The sequence below is a fragment of the Nanorana parkeri genome, unplaced genomic scaffold (assembly GCF_000935625.1).
Source record: "Nanorana parkeri isolate BGI_ZX_2015 unplaced genomic scaffold, ASM93562v1 scaffold524, whole genome shotgun sequence".
Lineage (NCBI taxonomy): Eukaryota > Metazoa > Chordata > Amphibia > Anura > Dicroglossidae > Nanorana > Nanorana parkeri.
This window is the reverse complement of record NW_017306792.1, coordinates 994552-1021217: the sequence shown is the minus strand read 5'-3', so window position 1 is coordinate 1021217 and position 26666 is coordinate 994552. Positions and strand designations below refer to the sequence as shown.

General features: G+C 38.1%; 1 protein-coding gene across 1 annotated transcript in view; it reads right to left on the bottom strand.

Moving 5' to 3' along the window:
* SIPA1L2 (signal induced proliferation associated 1 like 2) overlaps positions 1 to 26666 on the bottom strand; it is a 130754-nt gene that overhangs the window by 54785 nt on the left and 49303 nt on the right. Inside the window, exons 7-12 of the mRNA XM_018561436.1 lie at positions 25265 to 25287; positions 20181 to 20757; positions 16783 to 17057; positions 12842 to 13099; positions 9203 to 9355; positions 6080 to 6180 (exon numbers count right to left, since the gene is read on the bottom strand). Of these exons, the coding sequence (XP_018416938.1) occupies positions 6080 to 6180; positions 9203 to 9355; positions 12842 to 13099; positions 16783 to 17057; positions 20181 to 20757; positions 25265 to 25287 (1387 nt within the window). The remainder of the gene's footprint in view (positions 1 to 6079; positions 6181 to 9202; positions 9356 to 12841; positions 13100 to 16782; positions 17058 to 20180; positions 20758 to 25264; positions 25288 to 26666) is intronic.

The window sequence follows — 26666 nt, the reverse complement described above, 5'->3', positions numbered from 1 at the left end:
TCATATTTTTTACATTACCTTGTCAAGTTTTGAAAAACCTGATAAATAATATTTGGGCCACAAAAAAGAAACATGGAAAAACATCTAGAGAAAATCTAAGTCACCGGCACAAAAAAATCATATTAAAATGAGGGAGTGGGGTTTTTAGTAGGGGAGCCTTTGAGTCTATTTATTCAAAACACCCAATCAGGTTAATGGGAAATCATTGTTCTTAACCTCCTTCGAGCCCCGTAATAATTTTTATTTAATAAGGTTCATCGAGTTGGAATAAAACATATGCCACTTAGTATACTACTTACGAAATTGTAAAGCCCAACTGAAGTTTTAAAGCAACTAAATACAAAACAGATGCATAAAGATAAAAGCTGTGCAAAGTCATACCATTATTCTTTATTTAGAGTGAGCCACATCCTGGGTAGAAAAGCCTGTTCTCTGCCAGCATGCTGTAGTGAATTGCATTCGGAGTGGAAGCTGTGGTCTACAATCAGCAAAGCTCATGCTCTTAACTGATTGGAGAGCTCTAACTCTGACTCAGCAGGGGGTGTTTTGAACCTTTACAGAGAAACTACTTTATCCACACCGAGAGCAAATGTCCTTCAATGCAACATGCTGGCAGGGGACAGGCTTTTATACTCAGTCTGTTGCTGCCTTCTAAAAAAAATAAACTCTAAGACTTTGCACAGCTTTTGTTTTAATGCACTTTAAATGTATTTAGCTGATATAAAATAAAACTGCAGTAAGGCTGATGATGGACAGATGGACAGAAACAGTATCTCCATTGTTTATACCATAAATTCAGTTCAGGATAGAAAAGAAATGCAAGAATCTGATAGACATGTTATGGTAAACAACCGCATTGTAGAAGTGATTGGGTGGCTTTACAGATTAGTCAGGTGCAAAACTGTATAAGCTAAAAGTGTTCAACTTAACAATCAAAACCTAACACAAAAAATGTATTGTGGTTACCATATCTTGAAATAATGGTAACCTTTACGATTCTCAGGGTTACTCACTAAGCTGCCGATGGCAGCCGAGTGAATAACTGAGCCGAAGTGAACAGAGCAGAACGACGTTCGGCTATTCACTCCGTTTTGGTACGGCTGAAGTGCAGAAGGACTTCGACTCAGCCGATCCAGCATCTGGATCGGCTGAGCCAAAGCTCTGGCAGCTCACTTGCTGCCGTTCGCCAGTATTTTCATAGGGGCGGAACGGAAGTGAGTGAATAGCCGAATGCTGCAGAGCGGCATTCAGCTCAGCTATTCTGGTCGGTACCTCCGTGGTTCCCAAGCAGAATAGAACATCAGTAAAAAGAAGGTTTAATTAAAAAAACATTTGCAAAATGACTTTCAAAATGTTTTTAAAAATGTAGATTTAAAAAAATATATATTTTAATTAAAAGAAAAAACACAATTCGGCAGAGCTAGCAGTGACAGCTATCTCCGCCCAACTGTTTTCTATTGGCTGGCACCTGCTAGAGTCTTTTAGCAGGTCCTGGCCAATGGACAACTGGGCGGAGACGGCCATGACGTCACAGGCGGCTCTGCCCAGTTGTATTTGTTAAATGACAGATCAGTGTCCCCAGGTTATTTGGGGGGCGCTGATCTGTCATTACAATTGGCTGGCTCCATCCAGCTGTCATTTGCGGGGAGAACGGCCGGCCTTCGGCAGGCTGTTCGCCCAGCTTCGGGAGCTGTACGGGCTATAGCGAATAGCCCGTACAGCAGCCCTTCGGTTCGAGTGAACCAAAGAGCCCCGGCGGCCGAAGAGAGCTATTACCCCCTCTATAATAGTGTTTTATTTTATTACCTATACAAGTCCTTGAATTATTTTTGAGTTTATATTGTTTTTTCAACTTTTTTCCAGATTTTTAACATATAAATGCGTGTTTGTAGATGCTTCTATACCTGGCCTGTAAGAGGACACATTGCATACTCTGGGGACAAGTCAAACTGTATGCACATACATAAAATAAGAGGTCTCAAAATACACTCTGGAACAATTAACACACTGGAACAGCAAAATATCTGAAAGGGCATAAATCATAGGCATTACCTACTGTCATGTTTTCTCAGCAACTTTTTCAGCTAATACTGCTAAGGAATATCTTTTTTTTCCTTTGCCATCTCTTCTCCACATTACTTTTCTACTAAAACTGCTGAGGAATCATTTATTTTCTTGATCGGTTCTAAAACATACCCTCTCACATGTTCAGTACTTTCAGTTTTTTTAACTCTTACATTTTTTAAATTGAAGTTTAACGTTTTTCTATATCCAAAAACAAAAAATACTCCTGTAAAAGTTTAATTACTATTAAGAGAAGTTCCAAACTTAAATCAGTGAAAACTTATTTCTTTCTATATTACATCAATACGTGGGAATTCTGCCAGTTCATAGGACTTCTTCCTGCAGGGTGACAACACTATTTTGCCTGCAGTGATTTCACTGCAGCAATGTCACCCTGTACAGCTGTGTTCCTATGCATATTGAGGAGTAGGATTACCAGCTTGGCCATTGCAGATTAACCTTCCCCTCTCTGCTATTTAATGCAGGACTAGTATCTAAAGGGTTGCATTTGGAGGAAGTGACACAGGGCAACCTCTTGGATCTCAACTCTGAACTGCAGAGTGAAGACCTCCACATAATGATACAAATGATGTCACAAAGTAAAGAAGAAGATTTCTTCATTCAAAGTGATGGTAAATAATAAAAAGACCGGAATAGCATTTACAGGAGAAGGAGTACAATTGTAAAATAACATTTTTGAGTGCAGATGGGCTTTAAATATGTACTCTGGGAAAATCACAAACTTACCCTTGCTGTGGGCCTACCCCTGCACTGCATGGGCTACGTGCTCATTTTGTCTAGGGGGCTCAAATAAAGTAGTTTTACTCACCTGATCCACCTGCAGTTGGCATTCAACCTCACCCCCTCTCTGCTTCAGCTATGGAATGTCCCTCAGAGCCCTCATGTCTAATGCAAGTCAATGGACCTGCATAGGATGTGATGATATCAGGAATCCTTAGACCATTGGAGCCCAGGGGAGAAGGGGCTTCAGGGACCAGTTTAGCAGCCCGGAGGGAGTCAGCAGAACTGAGGATCAAGTCAGTAAATCTGCTTTATTTGAGTGCCCTAGACAGTGGGACTAGGCAAGGGTAGCCCCACTGCAAGGGTACGTTTGTGATTTTTTTTTTTCCCCCAGAGTTCTTCTTTAAGTTCTATCAAAAAAAAGTAATGTTTAGGTCTAAGTACAAAAAATATTTAGTAACCTGTCTGTTAACTGTGAGTATAAAAAAAAAAGTATTTTTACCCTAGGCAAAAACGAGCAGTGAACCCTTGAAGAGTGGGGGTAGCCCCACTGCAAGGGTTAATAACTTTTCTTCTTTAAAAATTGCAACTTACCTTTTTAGATGTTCTTTTTGTTAATTCCAGGACTGAAAAATCCTGCTTAGTTTTCAGTGTCTGGGGGTTGGGGTATTTTTGTCTCAAATAATCAAACCTGTCTGTACTTTGCTGGCAGATTTTATTATCACTTGGAAACCAGATAAGCAGGACTGTCTGTCCTAGCAAAGGGTTAAAATTGTATTTCTATATGGAGACGATCAGTCCCAAGTCTTTCTATTAGGACAGACAGTTTCCTGTTACTGAAATTGTGAGAGATGCTTGCACAGGCCTGTCAAATGGAGGTAGGAAATATTTTTTAAAATTGTTTTTAGGTATGCTGCGTAAATAGGAACACGTAACAAACATATAGTGGGGATTTTCTCCATTTTGACTGTAAAATTGGAAAATCACTTTAAGAGCGCATTTCTTGCAGGTCTGCAGGTATTTGATTGTACTTGCAGCATCTTTAAATGAATAAAAATGGGAAAATGTGCTTGCATTGCAGATATGTATTGCATGTGTATTTTCTTTCTTTTGCATTGAAATAAAGAGCTCAGTTAACATTACATTACCTGTAAATATTTCTGAATCACTTTGTAGAATGTGCAGTCATGTGTGGCCACCTGCTACCAGGTCAGCCAGAAAATTATATTATGCTTATTCTGGAGCTGTTGTTTTTGATCAAAATCTTTAGTATGAACTGCTGGTTAGGCACCTAAGCTTTAATCAAATGTAGCAGCCTGGGACCAGGAGCGAGCTAACACTGCAGGTCTGCCTCTTGAGAAAACAATTGCATTAAAAGGGAACTATAATCCTTTTTAATCCACCTTTTTAAATCAATGACTCCTTATTTAAAACCCTGTTAAAGGCATAGTCTGTGTTTTGCTGAAGTTAATAAACGCAGCAGTAATGATACATTTAAAAATTTTAATTGACTAACTTTTTGCCGAGGTCTGCAGAGCATTGCGGTCAGTGCGTTATGGGTGCAATGCAAAGGCTCTTACATTGTATACCCCCAGATACAGGTCCATATGGTGGTACAAACCTTTGGTTATGAGGCTGGGGGAAAGTGCTGGCTGGAGTACAATTGCGGTAATATCACCTCCCTGCTGCCAGCGTGCTCTGCCTAGTCCCTCTGCTGCAGTGGCAAAAGGGACTTTTCATTCACTCTCAAAACTCCCCCTTATACCAGACCACTATCTCCAGCTTCTATATTGCTCTAGCTGCCTAATCCAATAAAAGAAAGGAAGAACAGGCTTTGATAACTGCTTAACTGCTCACAACAATGACGCACTTTTTTACAAACACCTCTGATTTTAGTTTCTCCTCCAGTTCTGAACCAACCCCCTGTAGTGCCTCCCCCAGCTTTAGGAAAGCTCCTGAAATTGTGAACCAATTCACTCCACCTATTTCATGCAAGCTTTACAAAATCTGCCCAGTTTAAACACCACAACCTACATAAACCGCCTTGTCACTGCTTACCCAATGTTGCAGCTTTTAATATTTGTCTTTCAAGAAAATAAGCATACCAATAAATGGTCTCAGAATGTAACACACTGGATTGTACACAAGTTGCCAATAGGCAACAAGCTAGCAATCATTACAATATGTGGGCAGCAAACAAACACTCATTGCAAAATGAGTAGTCATGACATTATATGGACAATAAATGAGTAACTATTATAATAACCAGAAAACAAGTAGGTACAGGCAATCAATGCAATGAGGTTGATTTACTAAAGGGAAATAGGATGTTCACTTTGAAAAAGAAATTGTGACAATACATATAGAGGGATAACAAATAGGCCATTGTTACAATATATGGGCAACAAACAAGCAATTGATACATGCCGTGGGCAACAAATGGGAAAAAGTTAAATAACTGGACAACTTATAAGCAATTGTTACCATACATGGGCAACAAACAGGCAATCATTGGCCAAAAATAAGTAGCCATGGTTATACATTTGCAACCAATGGCTAACTGTTATAAAACATTGGCAACAAACAGGCTATTTCAAAATTAAATGGGCAACAATTATTATACATATTATTATAGATGGGTAGTTATTATACTACATGGGAAACAAATGCCCAAATGTCACAATATGTGGAAAACAAATGGGTAATGGTGCCAATACATGGGCAAAAATGGACAATTGTTATATAATAAGTAGGTAGCAAACTGCCCATTGTGATAACACATCAAATAGGCAATTATTAATTAAAAAAAGCTGGCAAACAGGAAATTGTGACAATATTTTAACACTTGGGTAATGACCAAGCAATGGAAGCCTCCCAAGTCACTCTACAGATTTTGTGAAACTGGAGTAGTGACACCCACTTTAAGTTTTAGGGCGGCAATCTGTTGTTACAATCATCTGTCTGACTGGATAAATATTAAATGGATTGCTTACAAAAGCACTCACATTGCACAGTTTAGGCAAGTATAAAAGACAATTGGGGGGGATTTATCAAAACTGGAGCAGTTGGCAACCAATCAGCATCTCTCTTCAGTTTGCTTAGGTAAGATTTGTCTGCCTTTTTTGTCCAATGGGAAAACATTCATTATATCTTTTTAGGCGACACCCACAACTAAAGGAACGTCCTCAAAATGTCAAGTGATGCAGCAGAGTAATAACACTGAAATAATGTATACTGCATGAAGCCATTTCATGAACTAAGTAAGCTTTATTACCAGAATGTTTGAGGGCATCCAAATTCTCTTCACAATCTCCAATTATTTCACATTCTGTTGAAACAAATTCTTGATTTCCATGTAATATTGGTGACTGACACCTAAGAAAAAGTACATAAATTATTAAAATAATTATTTAAGAATATTTAAAAAAGAATGTACAGAGGTGCAAGCAAGAGAGGGAACAAGTACAAAAAAAATGGTTGTATTGCAATGAGTTGTAGGACATTCATGGGCTATTTTTAAATGCAATCAAAACGAATTACTTTTACATAATTAATCCAAATTCAAAGTGACTTTACTGATAATATTTTACAGCATACTTCATATACATATCTAGCTTATGACCCTTAGGAGACCTCTAACACTGTGTCACCAAGACAGTACATATTGTTAACAAAAATATATAAATAGGCACAAGAGTGAGAGTATCAGAGAAATTTGGGAACCAGAGGATAATGACGATTGACTTTCTAAATATTTATATATAAATTATATTGTTTTGGTTTTATATACCTTTATGATTTTATAAAAGGTCTCAAGACAATTTTATAAATATTTTATTTTATGGCCATTTCTCCTAGCTGAAATATATGCTTGTAATGGGTGCTTACAGTATTTTGGCCCTTTACTCCCACTATACTGTGCAACTACAGTCCTATTATTCTGTGAAATCCCCTTCCTATCTGGGGAAAGGACACTGGTTTCTGGGTGGATGAGGAATTCTACAGCTATGAAGGGAAGACCTGTTCTATAGAGCTGTGAGATACCTAGGCCGTGCCATGTTAACAAAAATTGAGTCCATTTTCCCTGGGGGAACATGAACCAGAGAGTGTGTTTCTCCTGGGGTATCTGAGAGAAGGCAGAAGGAGATGATGAAATACCTAATCTGTGGGAAATACTATATTGCAGGTATTGCACAATCTATAGACATCTTTTTATTGGTGGATAACTATGCTTTTGGCGCTCCAAGATACTCTATTATGCTATGATCAAGCCTGTTCCTCATCTCTGGATTATTCTTTTAGAACTTTAGTAAAGATGCAAGAAAAAGCGATGTGTTCTTTGTGTCCAGCAACACTGTAACAGAACCTGTGTGCAGGGGATAACTGATAACAAAGAATGGAAGATGAACCAGAGAGTCAACTGACAAGGCTGGGCGACCACCTAGAAGGAGGTAAATAGAGTAAATAGACCACCTAGAAGGAGGTAAATAGAGATATCTCCTGTGTTGTGAGTTAGGAGAGGAAGCTGACTGTATTTCACAGGGAAATGAAGAGCAGGAGTTGGTCATAGGAGGTAAAAAGGGATCTGATCATGGACTAGAAGGTAGAAAAGAGCTGATTGTAAACCAGGGATAGAGGGGTGGAAAGTGGGGTCTTAGCACAACAAAGACGTGCACTAAGCATTCACAGGAAACAGGATACAGCTTCAGATGGCAGCAAAATACCCACGTTTAAAATTGGATGTTAATGTAAGGGCTCATTACCATGCACAAATATTATTTGTGCTAAGAATACTATATGAAGCATTATTAGACATCACTGTCAACTGGAATATTACTACATACATTTGTATATACTGTTTTTAGTATTCTTACTAGGGATGCACCAATACCAATAGGTGCCGATACCGAGTATTTGGGTACTTGTACTTGCCCAAATGCTCCGATACCTTCCCCGATACTGGAACTTCTGGTCAGAGGAGTATTCCCTCTGACCAGCAGTACCGTAGGGGAACATGGAGCCAGCTTCCCGGGCAATCAGGAAGCCGAGCTGCAAGTAATGACCCGCCTTCCGGCTCCATTCTAATTGGCTGGGAGGGCGGCTTCAGGGCCAAACAGCAATGAGCTGGCCGAACAGCCGACTAGATGCTAATTGTCTGGGAAGCCGGCTTTCCAGGCAATCAGCATTGAGACAGCTTCTTGGTCTATCAGAAAGCTAGGAGGCGGGTCATTACTCGCCACCCGGCTTCCTAATCGGCTTACCAGCCAATCACAATTGAGCAGGCCAAACAACATGGAGCCGGCTTCCTGGGCAATCAGGAAGCAGGCAGCATGTCATTACCCGAAGCCAGCTCCATGCCAGTGGAAGCACCAGTTTCGGTACTTGGTATCGAAAAACGGTATCGGTGCATCCCTAATTACTGCAATTACTTTTTAGCTCTGTTTAATTAGGCAAATTAATCCTTGCCAATGAATTTAAAATGATGGAGTTGATTTACTAAAGGAGTAGAGAATGTTCACGTAGCAAACTAAAGCTTTGTTTACTGTAGATTAAAAAAAAGGATTCTTCCTTATGCATGACTGAAGTGAACACATCTTAATTTGATTCATGTATCTAAGTGAAATCTACAGCTTTGATTATTTCAACACTAAAAGTAATATGTAATATGTGCTTATCGTAAGCAGGTTCCTTCACTTAGGAGCCATTTACTGGAAGGACACTGGTACAATCTACCTCAATATCTGCAGAACAAAAGGAATTTACAATACAATTGCTAACAACCTTGTAATATATATAGAAATGTCATGTATCAGTATGAAAGACATTAGTCACCAGGGAGTGGAAGTGTCTGGCTCTCAGCACCTCATTGCGTGACTATGGGTGTTAGTGACAGCATAGTCTTAACAAATGTACAGATCACATAAATGTGCACACTTCATCACATGCTCCCATGGAAGACAAACATACAAGAGTAGATTTATGTACATCTGTGCGAGCATTTACATATATAATTTAAACTGGTTAAATATCAACAGCTTGAATCCAAGAACTGGTACAGGAATCTATAGTAAATTAGAGCTTAGACCAATGCTGCATACTAATAAGGTGGTTAAGTCACAACAAAGACTTGAAACAACAGTTGCCACTGGGAACACGAACATCTGGCTAGTACACAGCATTTACTGAAAGCAAGCATTATTCTATCTTATAATATTCAGGGTCATTTAGAGTTTAGTACTTCTCTTTAAAGCGATGGTCCAGAGTTTTGATTAATGCACAAACAATGTTTGAAGAAATATTTTGCTAAATATTTACCTCTATATTGTAATAATTTATACAACCAGGAATAATATTATGAAATAAAGAAGGTTAAAACAGACATTGTATAGCATATTACCCATCAAATCCTATATGATGTCTCCATTGAACACTTGCAACAGGCCCTGGGTCACTGGAGGAAGACTGGTTACTTGGTGAACTTCTGTAATGCTGGTTTGCATCATTAATATGGCCCTGGGATATTTGCGGACCTTCAATATCTTGAATTGGCCTGTAAAAAATAAATATAAACATTGAATTATTAGTGCGTAAGGTATGTATATATATATATGTGTGTAAGCCCTCTCCCGTGATGGTCTGCAATCTCACGTTTAGTTAGCTCATTTGTATTAAAAGTATAGTCTATCATGGGAGCGAGCTTGGATCAGTGGCTACTTTACAACACACACAGGTACCATGGGGAACAAAATTAGCCACCCCCCAGAAGGAAGGTCAGTGTCAGCATGAATTCAGAGATGATTTGAGGATCTGCAGCTGAGTGATACACAAATAAGATACATTTCTGTTAGTAGTTAAGGTACTTGAATGCAATAAAATTGAACTCCTGAATCAAGTGTTACATTAATGATGCTTGGGATTGCTGTGTAGGATTCTTGCTTGTTTTATTACATAGATTGATTCTTTTTGTGATTGGTTTCCTTTTTAGGGATGGTGTTGAAATTGGCTGGTGGGGTTGGAAGTGCTTGAAGATTCTTTAGTCATATATAGGAGTACGTGAAACTTTACTCAATTAGAATTACTGCATTGCTGTACCAAATTTAGCAATAACTTTTTAAAAGATTTGTACTACCAAATGATTGTCTGTGAAGGCTCTCATTCATCCAGGTCATGGTATATCTGTAAAAAATAAGTTAAGTCAACTGGACTTGCTGTATTTTTCTTGAAGACGTTTCACTGGTCATCCAACCAACTTTCTCAATTCTCAGAATGACTTGTACAAAAATTATCTGGGAATATATATGGTGAATGTTGCTCCAATCCACATAATCTGTTAATGAGCTAGGGGGTGTTAAAACAGCATTGTATGTGGCTTGAACAGAGATGGGGGGTGAGTGATCTATTGTCTGCCACATACAATGCTGTTTTAACACCTCTCTCTGTGCAGGTGAATAACACCCCCTATCCCCAATTATGGAAATGATGGAAATGCAAATGCAGTCAACACATGGTTGCGACTAACAGATATGCGGAGCAACATTCACCATATTTATTCCGTGAAAATTTTTGTACAAGTCATCCTGAATTGAGAAAGCTGGTTGGATTTTTGTTCTGCTTGCATGGACCCAGGAATTAAAGGTTTTAATGGATATTACCCTAGTGTATGGCCTATATATACACAAATGGACATGTTTTAGTTTTCAGAGTGCCATTCCTTTTCTTATCGCTATGCAGGAGTGCCTTGGGATCCTCAGCTTTCCCAGGAAACAAGCCAGTTAAACCCTAACTTGTCCCCGCAACCTCACTAATCCCTTGTTAAAACAAATTGACTGTTAATAAATGTGCCTAATCAATTATAAATATAGTAAGTAACGCTCTTTTATTTATGTAACATGGGGGGGGGGGGGTCATAGCTGTGCTGCGCTTGGGATAATACCACCACAATACCACCACATTTGCAAAGATGGCACACAAGTCCACTATTACCCAACTGGCTTCAGTTGGTAAATTCAGTAGAATAATGATGTTTATGCACTGGCACCAATGCTCACATAAAATTGTTATTTATTTACCTGTGCATTTTATCCATTAGATCTGGAGATTTAACACAAATCTACAAACTTACTCTGCAGTGTAAAAGGAAAGCTCATTAAAGTAGACAGCTTTCCCTGAAGATATCTGCACAGTTCAAAACGAGTAGGAAATTTAATCCACTTTGTGCTCTCTCGGGCTACAATCTCTGATGTAATCTATTTTTGTTCATTTTTTTACTGCTTTGTGATAAATGCTGCTGTCTTACCAGCACATATGTGGGGTATATTTAATCACATTTTTTCCTCAAGAAAGCTGGCAAATGTAATGGGAGTCTGGATAACATGACTAGAAAGCCTTGGTGATCTTTGCGTATGGAACTGCCTGCTCCTCCCTTACATCGAGACATAATCCAGCTGTACTCTTGGGGGTTATGAATTTTACCATTATGATAGAACTTTGTTCTATGTGCCAAAGACAAAGAAGTCTAATGTACTGAACATGTTGTTAAAAGGATACTTAATGCTGAGGTTTATGCATGTGTATGATACTTGTAGCACAGTAATTAGGAGGATTTTTTGGGTACAAGGACTGTGGTATACGTGTGCATTGTGTACGGTGAGTAGGTGCCAAATCTATTTAACCGTGCCACTGTAACACTGTCACTGCCAGAGCCGCAATTGCTTTTTTCTTTGTTACAAGTTAAAATACACATTTTAGGCTTGAAGATTCCTTAAAGCAGAACTGTGGCCAAAATGTTTCTAAACCCATGCAGTGGTGCTACCCTAATAAAATAACCTATTAAAAAAAAACACAATTTTTTAAAGCCCCCACCCCCACATACTTACCTAAATTTGTACCTCAGGTGCGCCTATGTACGTAAATGACAATTGCGCCACACATGCTGTGCACACCAGAATGAAAGCAATCATTCTAGGGCCATTATTCATGGTAAACTCTAAAAGGATTACCTGTAATGGGTTTTAAATTGTGGCATATGGACAATTTTGAGTTTCAAAGTATGTCGCTGTTTCATGGGCGCACACAATTTTAAGGCCTGACATGTTTGATATGTACTTATTCAACACAACCCCATCTTTTATACTTTATCCAAAAATGTTGTATTAAGTTGTATTTGTGTATTTAAAGGCCAGTGCTGCTGTCAACCCAAGCCTTACATCAGTGGCAGCAAGGGGTTAAGTCACACCCAATATTTAGAGCATGAAGCCACTACCACTTTTTCTGCTCCATGTAATTGACACCAACATATCTCTCTTTCTCAAGTTCTAGATTCGGGACGTATGTACACCTTATAATAAAATAAAGGTCTGTCTGTAGATGGACTTCAAAAATGGCAGAGGACGTTATTGGCAGTTATCGTGCCAAGACTGACTTTGCTTATTATGCTTAATAAAACCCTCCGCTCTTTTGGACATCTGTCCTAGTCTTATGGCATTCCAGATGTGGATGTAGTTCCCTGGCAATAGCAACATTTGTTTTTTGATATATGGATTCCTCTTAGATTTTGCAATTCTACATTCCCGTCAGAAGTCCAGTGAGCTTGAAACTTTCTCGCCACTTTGCCACTGCTGCACCAAAATCTCAATAATTGTTATCAGTCCTGCTCAGGTCATCTCTGTGAACTACAGAACATCCTCTTATGTTTGGAGAAGAGGAGGTGTTCTGTAGTCCTCACATATTTCCTGTCCTAGGATGACAATACTCCTCCTGTATTGATACAGCACAGTGAAAAATTATTGTCTGCTGAAACTGAAAGAAAAAAGGACAAAAAAAAAAGAAAACAAATGCAACCACCACATCTTAGGGCAAGTAAGCTGCACTATATCACATTTTTGTTGGGTTTAGATACACATTAAAAATTACATTAAAATAATACAAACTTTAAGTCTGATTTATTTGTAAATGCCTAAAAGTTCTCATAAATGCATTTTTATTGAAAATAATTGGGTAAAAACTGTTTATTAAATCAACAATGAATAAACATTACCTTGTACTGTCTGACATCTTCCTGCCAAAAGATGTGCTACGAGGAATACCGGCCTGTGATTGTTGAAGAAACTGCTGGCACTGCAACCTGTCAGTACTTCCTAAAACTGGAGAGGCACAAGAATTAAGCTGTCCGACTGGAGTCTGCACACGGTGCCAAGTAGTATTGCGTCTGAAGGGCGTTTTATATTCACACGGCGTGCCTTCATTGTCAACTTTATATTCCACCACTGGCATTCGGCAGAGTTCTGAAAAACCCCTATGTGATCAGAATCAACAAAAGGTTAAGATTTTTAATGCAGCCCTAAAATTCACTTTTCCTATAAAATATATAGGCAGTCTTAGCACTTTACCTTTATTTTTGTATTCATAATAAATAAAAAAAATCTCATGTTAATATTCTAGGTGCATATACTAGAAATTGCTGATCAAAGATCAAACTGGAAAACAACAAAAGTTCTTGTTGGTTAAAGGATAAGTTCACCTTTTGCAAAAATAAAAGAAATGCATGATTAATAATATATATAAAAAATATGCATTTCTTTAATATTTGCATTCAATTCTGGAAAACATTGCAATTGTGATCACTCGATCACAGCTGCAGAGCTCAGGCTGCTGCACATTTTCACCCAGGCAGAGCTTGTACTGAGGGACAGAGTTTCAGTGAGAGAATGGGGGAAAGGACGGCTGGACTTCAAACTACATTAAATCACCTCATACACCGTTCAGCCGTCCTCGCTCTAGGTAGATGCAAGAATATGGGCAGCTCTACCACATTTAACCAGAGGGAAGATGGGCTGGACCCTGTATGAGATGATTTAATGCAGTTTGATGTCCATCCGTCCTTCAACCCATCTCTCCTAACTGAAACTCCGTCCCCAGTACAAGCTCTGCCTGGTGATCACAATTGCAATGCTTTCCAGGCTTGAATGCAAACATTAAAGAAATGCATATTTTTGCATATATTATTAATTATGCATTTCTTTCACCACTTCTGGGCCGCAATATGTCTATAAATGGCAGCCCGCAGAAGTGTTAATGTTAAAACAAGAACACTGCTGCGGCTTGGTGTCGTTTTTAACAGCCAGCAATGGCTGGCTCTATGTGTTGTCTCTCTATTACACAGACCATTTGATTTTCAGCTGCTGGGGTATCCTATACATTTGGATAGTTCCATGGAAGCATTATTTCCTATCACTTTGTTGCACATTTTCCTGTCATGTTTGGATACATGGGCTGTCGGTGTTTCAAGCAAGGGCAGACAGACAGTGACTAAAGCTGAGGATGATAGAAAGGGTGGTATGCAAACCATTTTCTTTGTGTTCACTCTCCTGTTTTTAATGTCACTTAGTAGAACATGATCCTCACACACACCAGAAAATAGCATTTACATTTTGTGCTTGCTAACACATATAACAACTTCAGCAACATTTATTGTAAAAATATAGTTGCACCTCCAATTTAGATTGGCAGGAAGACGAATTGAACACAGTAAATCACCTAACATAAACAATAAATACAATTTAAAAAAATGTAAACTTTGTTAATTCAATGATGTATCCATAGATAGACAAATCTTCTTATTCCCCTTGAAAGGTCTATCCCCATGGAAAACATTGCGTACAAGCACATTGATCACTTTTTGCATAATGTAGTTGAGCAATGAGCACATCATCTATTTATTTATTTTTGCTTTTGTCTACCATTCTATTGTAAGATCTTTAAAAACAAATGCTATTTACATCTTGGTCTACTGAAAGCTTTTTTGTGTGGTCTGAATTGGAGGTACCACTACAACTTTTCATAATTGTTGTGTCTATTTTCTCTGAAATATCTAAAAGAAATTGGATTTTGTACATAGATTGGTCACAGACCTGGTCCAGTGACCAGAGGAAATTACCACATCCCTCATTAGGGTGGCCTGATGATACTCTGCTCTCTCTTCCTGCATGTCCCTTGTTAGCATATGACCAGTACAGCACAATTGATTGGCTCCTTGAACTGTTTCTCCCTGTCATAGTGCTTGTGCACTTCAGTGGATGGTAAGTGAAAATTGCAGGTCAGATCCAGGTACTTATACTTCTTGCATTAAAAACAATGGTTTAATGACGTATTGATGAATCCATAACTGCATAAATTTGGTATTATCATATCTGCCTAGAGTTTACCTGTAAAATTAAAGTTCTCATTTTTGTTAGTTAAAAATTGCTAATATTTCTAAAACTGAAAAAGGCTTTACTGGACATATCAAGTTTAAATTTTCAATTGTAGAAAAGGAAAATGGAAGATCAGTAGCACAGTCTGGCATTGAAAATGCAGAGAAGAGAATTCACACCTCCCTAATGTCACAGTTTTATTTTACCAACTAATGCTATGAAACACCACTCTATTTCTTAACAAATATATAAAAAAGTGAGAAGGAATGTCACATTTCCAGTGACAGCTATGATAACATAGCTTCAATTTCTTTATGACAGAATTAACTTTTGAAATCCTAACTAAATACTTTGTAAAATGAAAAAAAAAGTATAATATGAAAATATAAGTTAACATTGTAATAGCATATTTATTTAGACAAAATGACATCCAATTAATGATAAAAAGTAGGCACTATCAGTGGGTTTTGCTATCTTGTCACATGCAGCCATATTCAATAAAAGACACCAAAGTTCATAGACCACTAAAGGTTTGTAATTGCTAGAATTCTGATGCAGACCACTATTTCCTGCTGTTCGTGTTTCTTTTGGGTAGAACTACCCTTCATACTGCACCTAATTATTCTGTGAGAGAACATTTAGTAAATAAAAGCAAGATACCGTATTAAAAAAAAACATTTCTTGAATAGTGTGGGAAGGATTAAAACCTCTGTCAGGTTTTAAGTGCTGTCAGTTGGGAAGATTTCCACTTTGATGACCAACTACTATGCCACATTTAACTCTTTGATGAGAATGGGCTTGTCTCTACACTTTCCAGCCTCAAGTAAAGTCACAACTGGAAGGGGAGCCTTGCTTTGTGCTAGGAAAGTGCAGAGACAGTGAGATAAGAGCTGTCAATCTTTTTTACTTTTTCAAAATATGACCACTGCTGTATCACTCTCCAAAACACTTCCTCCATGGTTGGGAAGCATGCACTGTACACATCACAAATGTGAGAGCCAATTACAGGGAAACCAGCTGTGAATGTAAGATCTGGTAAACAGTGGTAGACAAGGTTATATACGTATTACAGTGAAGGCTGTCTGTGTGTCTTGGCTCTTTACATGCAGCTGTAGTCTGAGCCAGGAGCGTGAAGGGTGGCTACACTGGGGCTCCAGGAAGACCCGGCAAAGCAGTGGAGTCACCCTTTAGTGTAGCTATAGGAGGGACTGTTCTTGGGAATATCTTCTAGTTCCCCATTTCCAGAAATGGGGGCATGGAGGATGAGATTAAACAGCAATAAACCAAGCATGTGAGTGTTGCTACTGCATTCCATTTAATAGTTCCTGGGTTTAATAACACTTTTAACGCTACTCATTCCGGTCAGCAACTCAAGCAGTAAAGCCAAAAACTTCAGAATACCAGGCAAGGAACTATGTTTACATAAGGAGAGTTCAGAAATGGCAACCTCCATGAGTCTAACATGAATCCCTTTTAAATCTTACAGAAGGAGGGAAATGTCTAACACTGGACTGACAATAACAAGAAAAACAATAATCATTATATTACTGTAAAACCTGTTCTACCCTTGTTACACTTGTTAGGCAATAATGCATTTGCTAAAAATGCTTTTAGCTAATGTTAAAAATGCTTTTATTAAAAAGAGGAAAACACAAGTAAATGATATGTAATAAAACAAAATATTTTAACTAAAATACTTTTAGGTTAATTTAAGGCTGTAATAAAATGTACTGCAAAGACTGAAATATAACCAAAAGGTAGAAAAATTTAATTATTAAAAAAATACCTTCTTGGCAAGCCATCTTCAAACGGTTGTATAATCACCACTTTTACTGTAGATGAAGTACGAAGAAAGTCTATCATTTGTTCATGAGTCAGAGTTGCCACTGCCACCTTGCAAATTTCAACCAAACGGCTCCCTTGCCGTAACCCAGCTTTCCATGCAAACCCAAATGGTTCCACATCAGCAACAATTCCTTCGAAATTTACATGAAAGCCAAGCTGACCGAGACTGTTCCTCCTCAGAATCATTTCTTTGGTTTCACAGCCCCTAGTGACTATCTAGTAACAAGAGGGTTAAAAAAATTAAAAACAGATATCCAATTAATTAAAAAAACAGTCTAGACATAGCATGTTGTATCCTCAACAGTCAGGGTTGTAGCAATTTTCAGTAAACACCACAAAATATTTTAGGCCTAACTTGGAACTTTGTCTTAATTGAACAGCAGAATATCATTTTAAAATAATGAGTGGAATTACTAAATACAGCCAGCCAGTTGTTTTATCTTTGTTCTCTTCAATGTGTGAGCAGCTACTATGCAGTCAAGGATCTGCCACTATGAAAAATGCGGTGCCTGTGCCATGTGCCACAGCACCCTTTAAAACAGACCCCCGTTAAAGCAGAACTCTGGAGAAAAAAATCTTAAGCCTTGCAGTGGGGCTACCCCGCACTGCAAGGGTTAAGTGCTTGTTTGTGTCTAGGTTTAAAAAAAAAAAAGTTATACTTGCCTGATCCCTGGAGCCTCGCTCCTCCTCTACAGTCTAAGGTTCCTAGAGTCATCACATTCTATACAGCGTATAAAACATGAGGATGCCAAGGGACATATCATCACTGCAGCATCAGAAGAGACCGGCTGGAGGGAATGGTGTCACACCCGTCGGATCTGAGGTTCGAGTAAGTATACTGTATGTAACTTTTTCTTATTTAACCTAGAAAAACCTGAACACTCAACCCTTGCAGTGCAGTGCAGGGGTAGCCTCACTGCAAGGATTAAGATATTTTGTTTTCTTTAAAAATCAAAAAAATCTTCAATTTTCCATGAGGTTCACATTTGAGAATGAGATATGAAATAAAGAAAAATGGGAGCACATGGCTGATTAATAAGTAGAAACAGCAATCACAGTTGGGGTCACTGATCACACAGATCTGTTTACAATTGTCCCCCTTTGAACCCCCCTTAGCATTATGTCTAAAGCTGATCCCATATTTGGCAATTATATGACAGATTTGAAGCTTTCCATTAGTTGAATTAAAGAAAAAGTAAAAAAACAGGTGGATCGGCATGGGCCCACTAACCACTGCCCGGCTTCCATTTGTTTGTTTGCCAGGCCCCTGTTCTGCAGTGTGCAGATGTGACAACAGGCTCTATGGAGATGAATGGAAGACCCAAATCTTACACTCAAATCACACAAAACTAGGAAACACTCAAAGCCTCAAGTGGACTTGAGTGGCAAATTGCTGTGGACTGTTTAGTTCTATGCAATGTTGTTTTTAATCAATAACTAATGGAAAGCTTTCAAAATTGCCACAAAACTGCCAATTGTATGGGCAATTCATTTTTGCACATCCATTCCATTAAATCATGCTGATAGTACAGTTTATAGATATACAAACCGTGGCAATGTCTATTGCATCAAATGCATGAAAAAGATTAATTCTTCAGGTTTAGCAGAGCTAGTGGCATAGCCAAACAGAGGGGGGAAAAGAGGCCTTCATATGTAAATGAACACAATTCCCTGCATTTAACACTGTGAAATAAATCAATGTGGTAAAAATAACACATTCAGGCTGCTTTGGTAACAGGATGCCAAAGTACCCCATCCAGTAACGTGGAACTCCAAGCAAACAGCTAAATACATATTTGAAGTAGATACTGTATATGTCCACTGTTTTACCTGCCAATGATTTGTAATTCTGTGCAACCATTGTCATTTATACACCGTTTGCATTTGACTATTTGGAATGTTGCTTTGACAGCATAGCACTTTGTAAGTGCAACAAAAAAAATCAGATTTATTTACGACTCATAGTTGTCTCTGGAAGGGCTGTTATGTGGTAACATACAAGGAGGGAGCAATTGCAGGAATGGCACACACAACATGTCATACACGGTCTCTATACAGGTTGTGGGCTGGATTTAATCAAATAACAGGCACAAGAACAGGGAGAAATCACTATAAAGTGTTGCAGTCTGCATGAGTGTGCAGATGTTTATACACCCAGCAAACGTGATTTCTCCATGTACTTTTTATAACAGACACATGTATTCAGTGCATAAACTGTAGTCCCTATTTGCAATAAGCATGTAAAATCAATAAAACACAGTTTGGTGCCTTATATACAGATAAGGAGCAGTATGTAATATATATGTTCAGATTCTGCATAAAAAAACAATGATAAAAAACTATAATGTGGCAAGCACAGTGATAACACCCTAAGCTACAAAGGTGCATGCGCCAAACTAATGGCAAGCTACAAAACCCATATGCAATGGCCGTGGATCATTTAAGGCACTGACTGGGTATTTAAGATTACAACATGCATGTATCCACAGATACTGTACATGCTATGTGTGTCTAGTCATGGACGCTGGCAGCATATACGCTTCACTATGATACATAAAGAGACCCACCACAAATACAGGGCACGTTTTAGGAACTTTGGCTGGGTGACCCTTCGTTCCCCTCTATGGATACATGTGTGCGCTTCCCTACTGGCAGCGGTAACCCCATTTAATAAATTGTTGTGTAACCATTTATGTATGCTCATTTTGATACATTGATAAGTGGCCCTAACTTCCTGAAGAAGCAGAGAATGTGAAACCAGTTGTAATCTGGACCTCTCCCGATAATTTTAGTAATAGTGGGTTTTTGTGACCCAATTTTTTCCATATTATGGGACATCACTATTTTCCAACTGTCAACTGTTATGTAGCAAGTCAAGGGGGCACTTTATGTCCAATCAAACATGCTGATGGTCTTCAACATATATGTATGGTTCACTGACAATGATTTTATATGTTTTTATGGATTTTTATCATGTCTTAATAAAAGTTTGAGAATTGTATGCATTTTTGTGTATACCTCACATTGTGGTTAATGTCATCTGGAAAAAACCCCATTGTTTGTATGGTATTTGAGCAATTTGATAGATATAAGGATGTGATGTCAAAAAGGTTTGGGAATCCTACTTACTAGTTTTGAAAGATTCATACCTTGGATTACTTGCCTATACCTATATGTTTTCTCCTAATATCAGATAATTTTTTTTAAATGGAATCAGGGATTTTTATTGTCTCTTTTGTTTTGGAGACAACCCCAGATTTAAAGTAACCACTTAATAGTAAAAGCAGTCAAGTAATCAGTCCTTCAACTGTGTAGTAAAATAAATTGACAGATACTCACTTCCAGTCTTTGAACAGCCTCTTGAACACTTTCAGCACAATTGTCTGTGGAAGACAGAACAATGCATTCCCCTCGTTCATAAAATAGTTTGATGGTCATTAATCCAGATGTCCAGCCAATTACATCTCTACAAGAGCAATTAAAAACCACATTTTTGGATTCCTTCTCAACAAGGACCACAAACTCATTGGATATTCCAAGAAAACATTCAATGTCAGAAGAAAGTCCAAAGTCCCGGGCTATAACATTCCAAACAATAGCACATGTGCTGTACAAATGAGCCTCTTTTTTTGGTTTCACCTTTTCCTTTTTTTTGGCTCCAAGCGAGATGAAACTAAATTTTACTGAACTATCAACAGTAGCTGTTGAAACAAAGTTTTCTGCCAGATCCTTCAAGTATTCTTGTCGTGTTCTTGTAGCCATTGCTCGAAACTTTTCTGACTTGTGTGCTGCATTCTCTGCATTGATCACTTTGGCAAGAAGAAAATCCCTGAAAACAGCTGATTTGGGAAATGTCACACTTTTGGGTAAAGGTGGACCAAAAGATGGAACATCTTTTGACCTTGAAACAGCAACACTACAAAGGAAGGAAAAGAGGTTCAACCATAAACAACACCTTAATGAGCAACATACAAGGATAATTGAAATATAACGGTTTGACATTTTTAAAATGAGTTCTATATAAGCTAAATTAAATATCTGCTTTCCTCATACCATTATATTAACTTATTTTTTTCTATAAACTCTATCCAATTACCATATCTTGGACCTTGAGCAGTAAGATGTCTTGATCTAAGTTGGCAGCTTAGCTCACCTACCCCAGCCTTTAGAAGTGAGTCCCACAGTTGCTGCTGGGTTTTCACTACAGAGAATTAAGCACCAGGAGAAGAACTCTATTGCTGGATTTCATAATTATAATGCAGCCCTAAAATTGGTGGTGAAAGGTGGGCAGCATATATTGCACCCCAATAAGGATCCTGTTTATATCCCTTACAACTGGTAGCTGTTGTAATTCAACACTGACAAGTTATAGCCAGGAAGCCTGAATTAGCCACTCCATGGTTTACAGGAGTTGGCAGAACCGCTCAGACATTCCATCTCTTCATGAATCAATGCAGTGGCAAGTCATAGTATGTATACCAAAGGAAAGGAGCTTCTGTCCCATGGACAGCTAAAATTAGGCATGTGAGGGCAGTCTGTTTCCTTGGGGGTTCTACAGAAGCTGTTTAATTAATGTCCAATCAGCAGGTTGCAAGCATCTTAGTCAAAGTTGCAATGTTTAACTGTGGTGGAGGTCCAATCTTTTGTTAAGTGAGTTACTTTAGATATACAGTATGTATTTCAACTGTGCATTTGCCTGTTTCCTGGAGTTCATGTTTAATAAATAATAGAAAATGGAAAAAGAACAGCACTAATGAGTATATATGTAATGGGTGTAAGTGTACACTGATAATGTGTAAAGGCAAGGGTACATGATTACAAGGTTACTTAGGGTCAAATGGGTTTTATAACAAATGATGAACGCTAGTTATGCCATAAGAAAATATAAGCTGTCACCCACAAAGCTTCTCAAAACACCCAGGAAAAGCCTTAGGTTACTGTGTTGTATTTAATTTCTTCAACATCATTGCTCTATAGCACGAATGTCAAGCTGATGTTTCTTTGGGCTGCATACAATCCTTTGCACCTTTTTGTGGCCCTCTGCCAGTTTAAGAATCTACATTTTATGAGGCTACAAACTGATCTGTTGCTCATTAACTCTATGGCTACATCAATTATTTCACAACAGTTCAGAAAAATGTTTTCTAGTACTTTCAGGTGGATAACATGCAAAATGAAATACTATTTTTACAAGTACTGTAGATAGATACTGTATATAGTAAAGGCGATGTGAGATTTTTGCACTTAGAAGAAACTGTGGCATATTTTCAGAGAGTACGTATGGCCTTACTTTCATAACATTTGCCTAAAAGCAATAAAGGTAATGGAGGGCATTTTTAAATATGACAGGCTGTCAAGTTACATGATTACAGTAAACATAATGGTAGGCATGAAAAGCTAAGAAAGACCATATAACATGGTGCATATGAAATGATTGAGTATCTACATTTGTGAGTCATCACTAGCTGAACAATGTCAAATATGGATGTCAAATGACTCCCCTTTTTCAGCTTCAACAGACTTTTTTTTTTTAATATGAAACTTAAAATGGTAAAGGAAGCACGTATTTGATATAATATTTTTTCAGTTGTGGATTGCCCCAAACGATAATATAGTCTACAACAAATACTTTCTTCTATTTACATACACTTTTACTGCACATGCAAAAAAAGCTGCTAAATCAAATAGGTTTAGTTTATATGTAAAACGTACAAGGCTGAAATCCACTTACAGTTATTAATAAACATTAAAAATTACACCCTGTTTTATTACTTATTGGTATAGAGGAGAAAATGATTCACCACCTTCCTCCCCACAATGGACATTGCAATCCACAGTGATCCCTACATCTGTTTTGGGTCCCTATTCCCCAAACAGCACTCCCACTACATGTGCAGGTCAACCCTCAGCATGCTTAAGCCCTTTTCCAATAAATATAGTCCAAAAGAATAGAAACTGCAAGCTGAAATATCCCATAGTAAAGTTTATTTATTCCCAGCAATTAGGCATGACCTGCTCTGCTGGAGCTCCTACCTCTAACATGTTTCGTTCATGCAGTCTGTATTGTTGGAACTACATATGCTGGTAAATGGAGGTGGAGGTGTACTATTTACTGGAAAATTAAAAATAAAATTAGATAATTCTCAGGGACCTTGCAGGCTTGGTGGGGGAAGTATAGGTAAAGATTAGTATAGGCCCCAAAGGAGACCTAGTACAATAAGAACAAGGTTGGCAGTGGTTTGAGTTTCCATAGTAGGTTAAACACTTTTTTAAATGTGTTCTAACTATAAAATTGTTGCCTTGGATTCTTTATGTTATTTTGCAATCAGGTGTACCTTTTTTTCCAAACTACTGCCCCGCAATGCACAGAATTTTTGGAATTTTGTTTTACTGTAAATTTTTTTATATTCTTTATGTATGCTTGAAGTGTATCTAAACCCAAGAAATAATAAAATGTAATATATTGCTTACTATTTCTCAAATGTGATGGACGTATTAGTTTTCTTTTTTCCCGGTTTTGTTTCCTTTATTTCCACCTGCTGATCCTGCCAGTAGCTTCGTGTCCTAGGGCAGGGGTAGCCAAACGCTGGTCCTCCAGCTGTGGTGAAACTACAAATCCCATGATGCATCTCTCTCCGGGAGTCATGTCTGTGGCTGTGAGAATGTTGCAATGCCTCATGGGATTTGTAGTTCCACCACAGCTGGGAGGACCAGAGTTTGGCTACCCCTGTCCTAGGGTGACAATGCTCACTTAATGTATTGTATCTATGGAGTTGTCACCCAAGGACAAGAGGTGTGTTAAGACTAAAGAACATTTCCTCTCCATATTTCACAGAGTTGAACTGCAAAGGGCTAATAAAACTGCTTGAGATTTCAGTGCAGCAGAGACAAAGTGCACAGGAAATTACACGCTCACTGGATTTCTGACAGAGTTTACATTCACTAATATATACACTGTATATATATATATATACTGATTTTAAATGTTTTATACTTCTGTTAACAATATAGGAAAATGCATTCACAGACTATAAAAACATCCTGGAACAAAAATCCCTTTTTTGTGCTACTCCTGGAGATTTTTGGGAAATTGTTAGCAGATTAGTCTCATTAGACAGATAAATAGACCAGTCATGTGAGATTTCAGTAGCACAGCTGAGCTACTCAGAATCACCCCTGTAGCACTATCCTAAATCTCCCTCAATGGATAGTTAACACGGGTAACAACTAAATTCACATAGACCTCTCATGTCAGAAAACAGGGGACTCTTTAACAAAAATAGTAGTAAACCACCAAACCAAAAATGCCCTCGTCCCCCCCACCCGGAAGTGTTAGCCACAATGTGCTAATATGCTGTGCATAGTAGCACATTATGTCAGACTTATCTTGCAGGTGATCCCCTCCACCGCTGCGGTGTCAGTCTTCTTCTGGGTTCAGCGTCTTCGACCTCTTGATTTGCCAGGCTGGAATGATTTAACTTCTACACATGTGCACAGGGGTTCATTTATTTCAGCACAGAACTGTGCAGAGGTTGTGCACTGAGCTACACATACACAACTCATTAATTATGACAGAAGAGACATGCAGGGGTTGATTTACTAAAGGCAAACAGGCTGTTCACTTTGCAAGGGAATTTACACTTTACAGGGGAAGTTCCCCTCAGCTTACTTAATGTAGTAACATTTCAAGGATACCCAATCACATGCAAGGAAACAAAAAAACACTGTATTTTTGCTTGCACATGATTGGATGATGGAAGTCAGCAGAGCTTCACCTCATTCACTAAGTTAAGAGGGAAACTGCCCCTGCAAAGTGCAAATTCCTTTGCAGAATGAACAATCTATTTGCCTTTAGTAAATCAACCCCACAGAGTCTCGTTCCTCATAAAAACCCTACCTGTTAGCCATGTTTCCAACTTTACTTCTGATTTAAAGTGTATTTCTACTTTTGCAGCCAACTTGGGATAACACCTATTTTATTTTTGTTATATGTTCTCATTCACACAGCATAAGCTAAAAAATAAAAACGGCTGCTTACACTTTAAGTGCTTTATACTTGCTTACAAATCCTACCTAGCTTCCCCCCTATCTAATGTTAAGGAGGGGGCTGGGGGAAGTTATGTTTACTCTAATTAACCCTGTCTGTACTGTGCTGGCATATCTCATTATACGTTTATAAACTAGATTTGAACAATATCTGTCCTAACAAAGGGTCTGAGTTTGACCCTCTATATTCACTTTCAAACTGCAAAGAGTAGCCTGAAAGCTGCACAAAGACCTTCATAATAAAAACATCTAAAAGGTAAGAAATACGTTACTAAAAACTATTTCTCATTATGCGGTGTGAATGGGAACACATAACAAACATATGGTAGGGTTTTCTCAAATTTGACTGCAAAAGTGTAAATACAATTTAATCTGACTCTCTGCTTTTCAGATCACGGATCTAAAATGAGAATACAGATCAAGAAAGTAAGAGGAAAGTCAAAACAATTGTTCTGGGTCAGTGGCTCAAAGTACTGAAGATGTATGACAGCCAAACAACTAGTATTTTCAGATGGAAAGATTGGTAATGGCAATCTCCATGATTTCTCATGGCAGGTTTCCTCTTTAATTTATTTTATTTTCTTTCTTGGAACGCTAGATACTAAAAGCAAAATACAAACCCTTTTAGATACCGTGGTTTAAAAAATTATAGTGTATGTCTGGGGAAAAAACACACGCAATGGTGGAGACCGAATGGACAAGATGATGGATAAATAGTGAACTGGTCATAAAAGGGTGCCAAAGAGGAACATGCAGTGTCAGAGACACTGCAAACACGCAATGCGGCAAGCAACTGACAAGGAAGTGTAAGAAACCCTGACACATGTTAACCCTTTCTGTGAAAACCTATGAAAAAAGGGGGATGTTGATGGCGCTCAACTCCAACCAATAAATGTAGTAGCTCCCAATGCGTGGCCCACACAGCATACTCATTAAAGAGTTTTCAAAGACTGAGTAACACCAGAGGCGGTGCCATGGCTCTGGACCCAAAAAGCATTTTACAGCTAACAATAAAGACACAATAAACAGAGGTGTAAAAGTGCCACAAGCAAAGCCTATTCCCTGAAGCAAACACTTCAGGCAGGCACTGTAATGTTCGGTCCAGTGGGGCCCAGATACAGTCATAAAACTATTGCTGTGGAATGGATACATAAATCCAGATAGTGTCATAAAGATCCCAGCTCAGCAGCATGTATTTAATGGCTTTATTGAAGTAAAATAATTGTTTTGAAAAAAAAAATGGATAGGAAAATATGTAAGCTGTTACAAGACGTCCATTGTCCTTGGACACTAACAAAAAAAATGAAGCATGCTGTGAGTGGGAAGTGAAAAACCTGGCTGGCAATGGGTTTTTTATTTGCCGGTGTCAAATTCCTCCAGTATAATCCAACAGTCTGTGAATTACTGAATACGGTGTCCCTTAACGAACAAGAAAACTATTAACTTACAAAAAAACATTTAATAAAGCTGCAATAATAAAACAAATGTAGGACAGAAAAAATTGTTTCTAATTTTATGTCTTAAATGAAAGTGAGCAGGTAATCCACATGTCTTCATATCAGAAGTATAACATAGAGATGTAAAATGTGTTACAATACAAGTGTTTAAACTGATTTCAACAACTGAGCTGAATGCATTGTAAAGAATTAAAGAATTAAATTATGTTTAACCACTGGAGTCCCAGCTGCTTTTTAAATCAATCACCCTGCCCCATCAGATCAAATTTCTGATATAAACAGTATATATATAGATAGATATCTATATATAGATATCTATCTA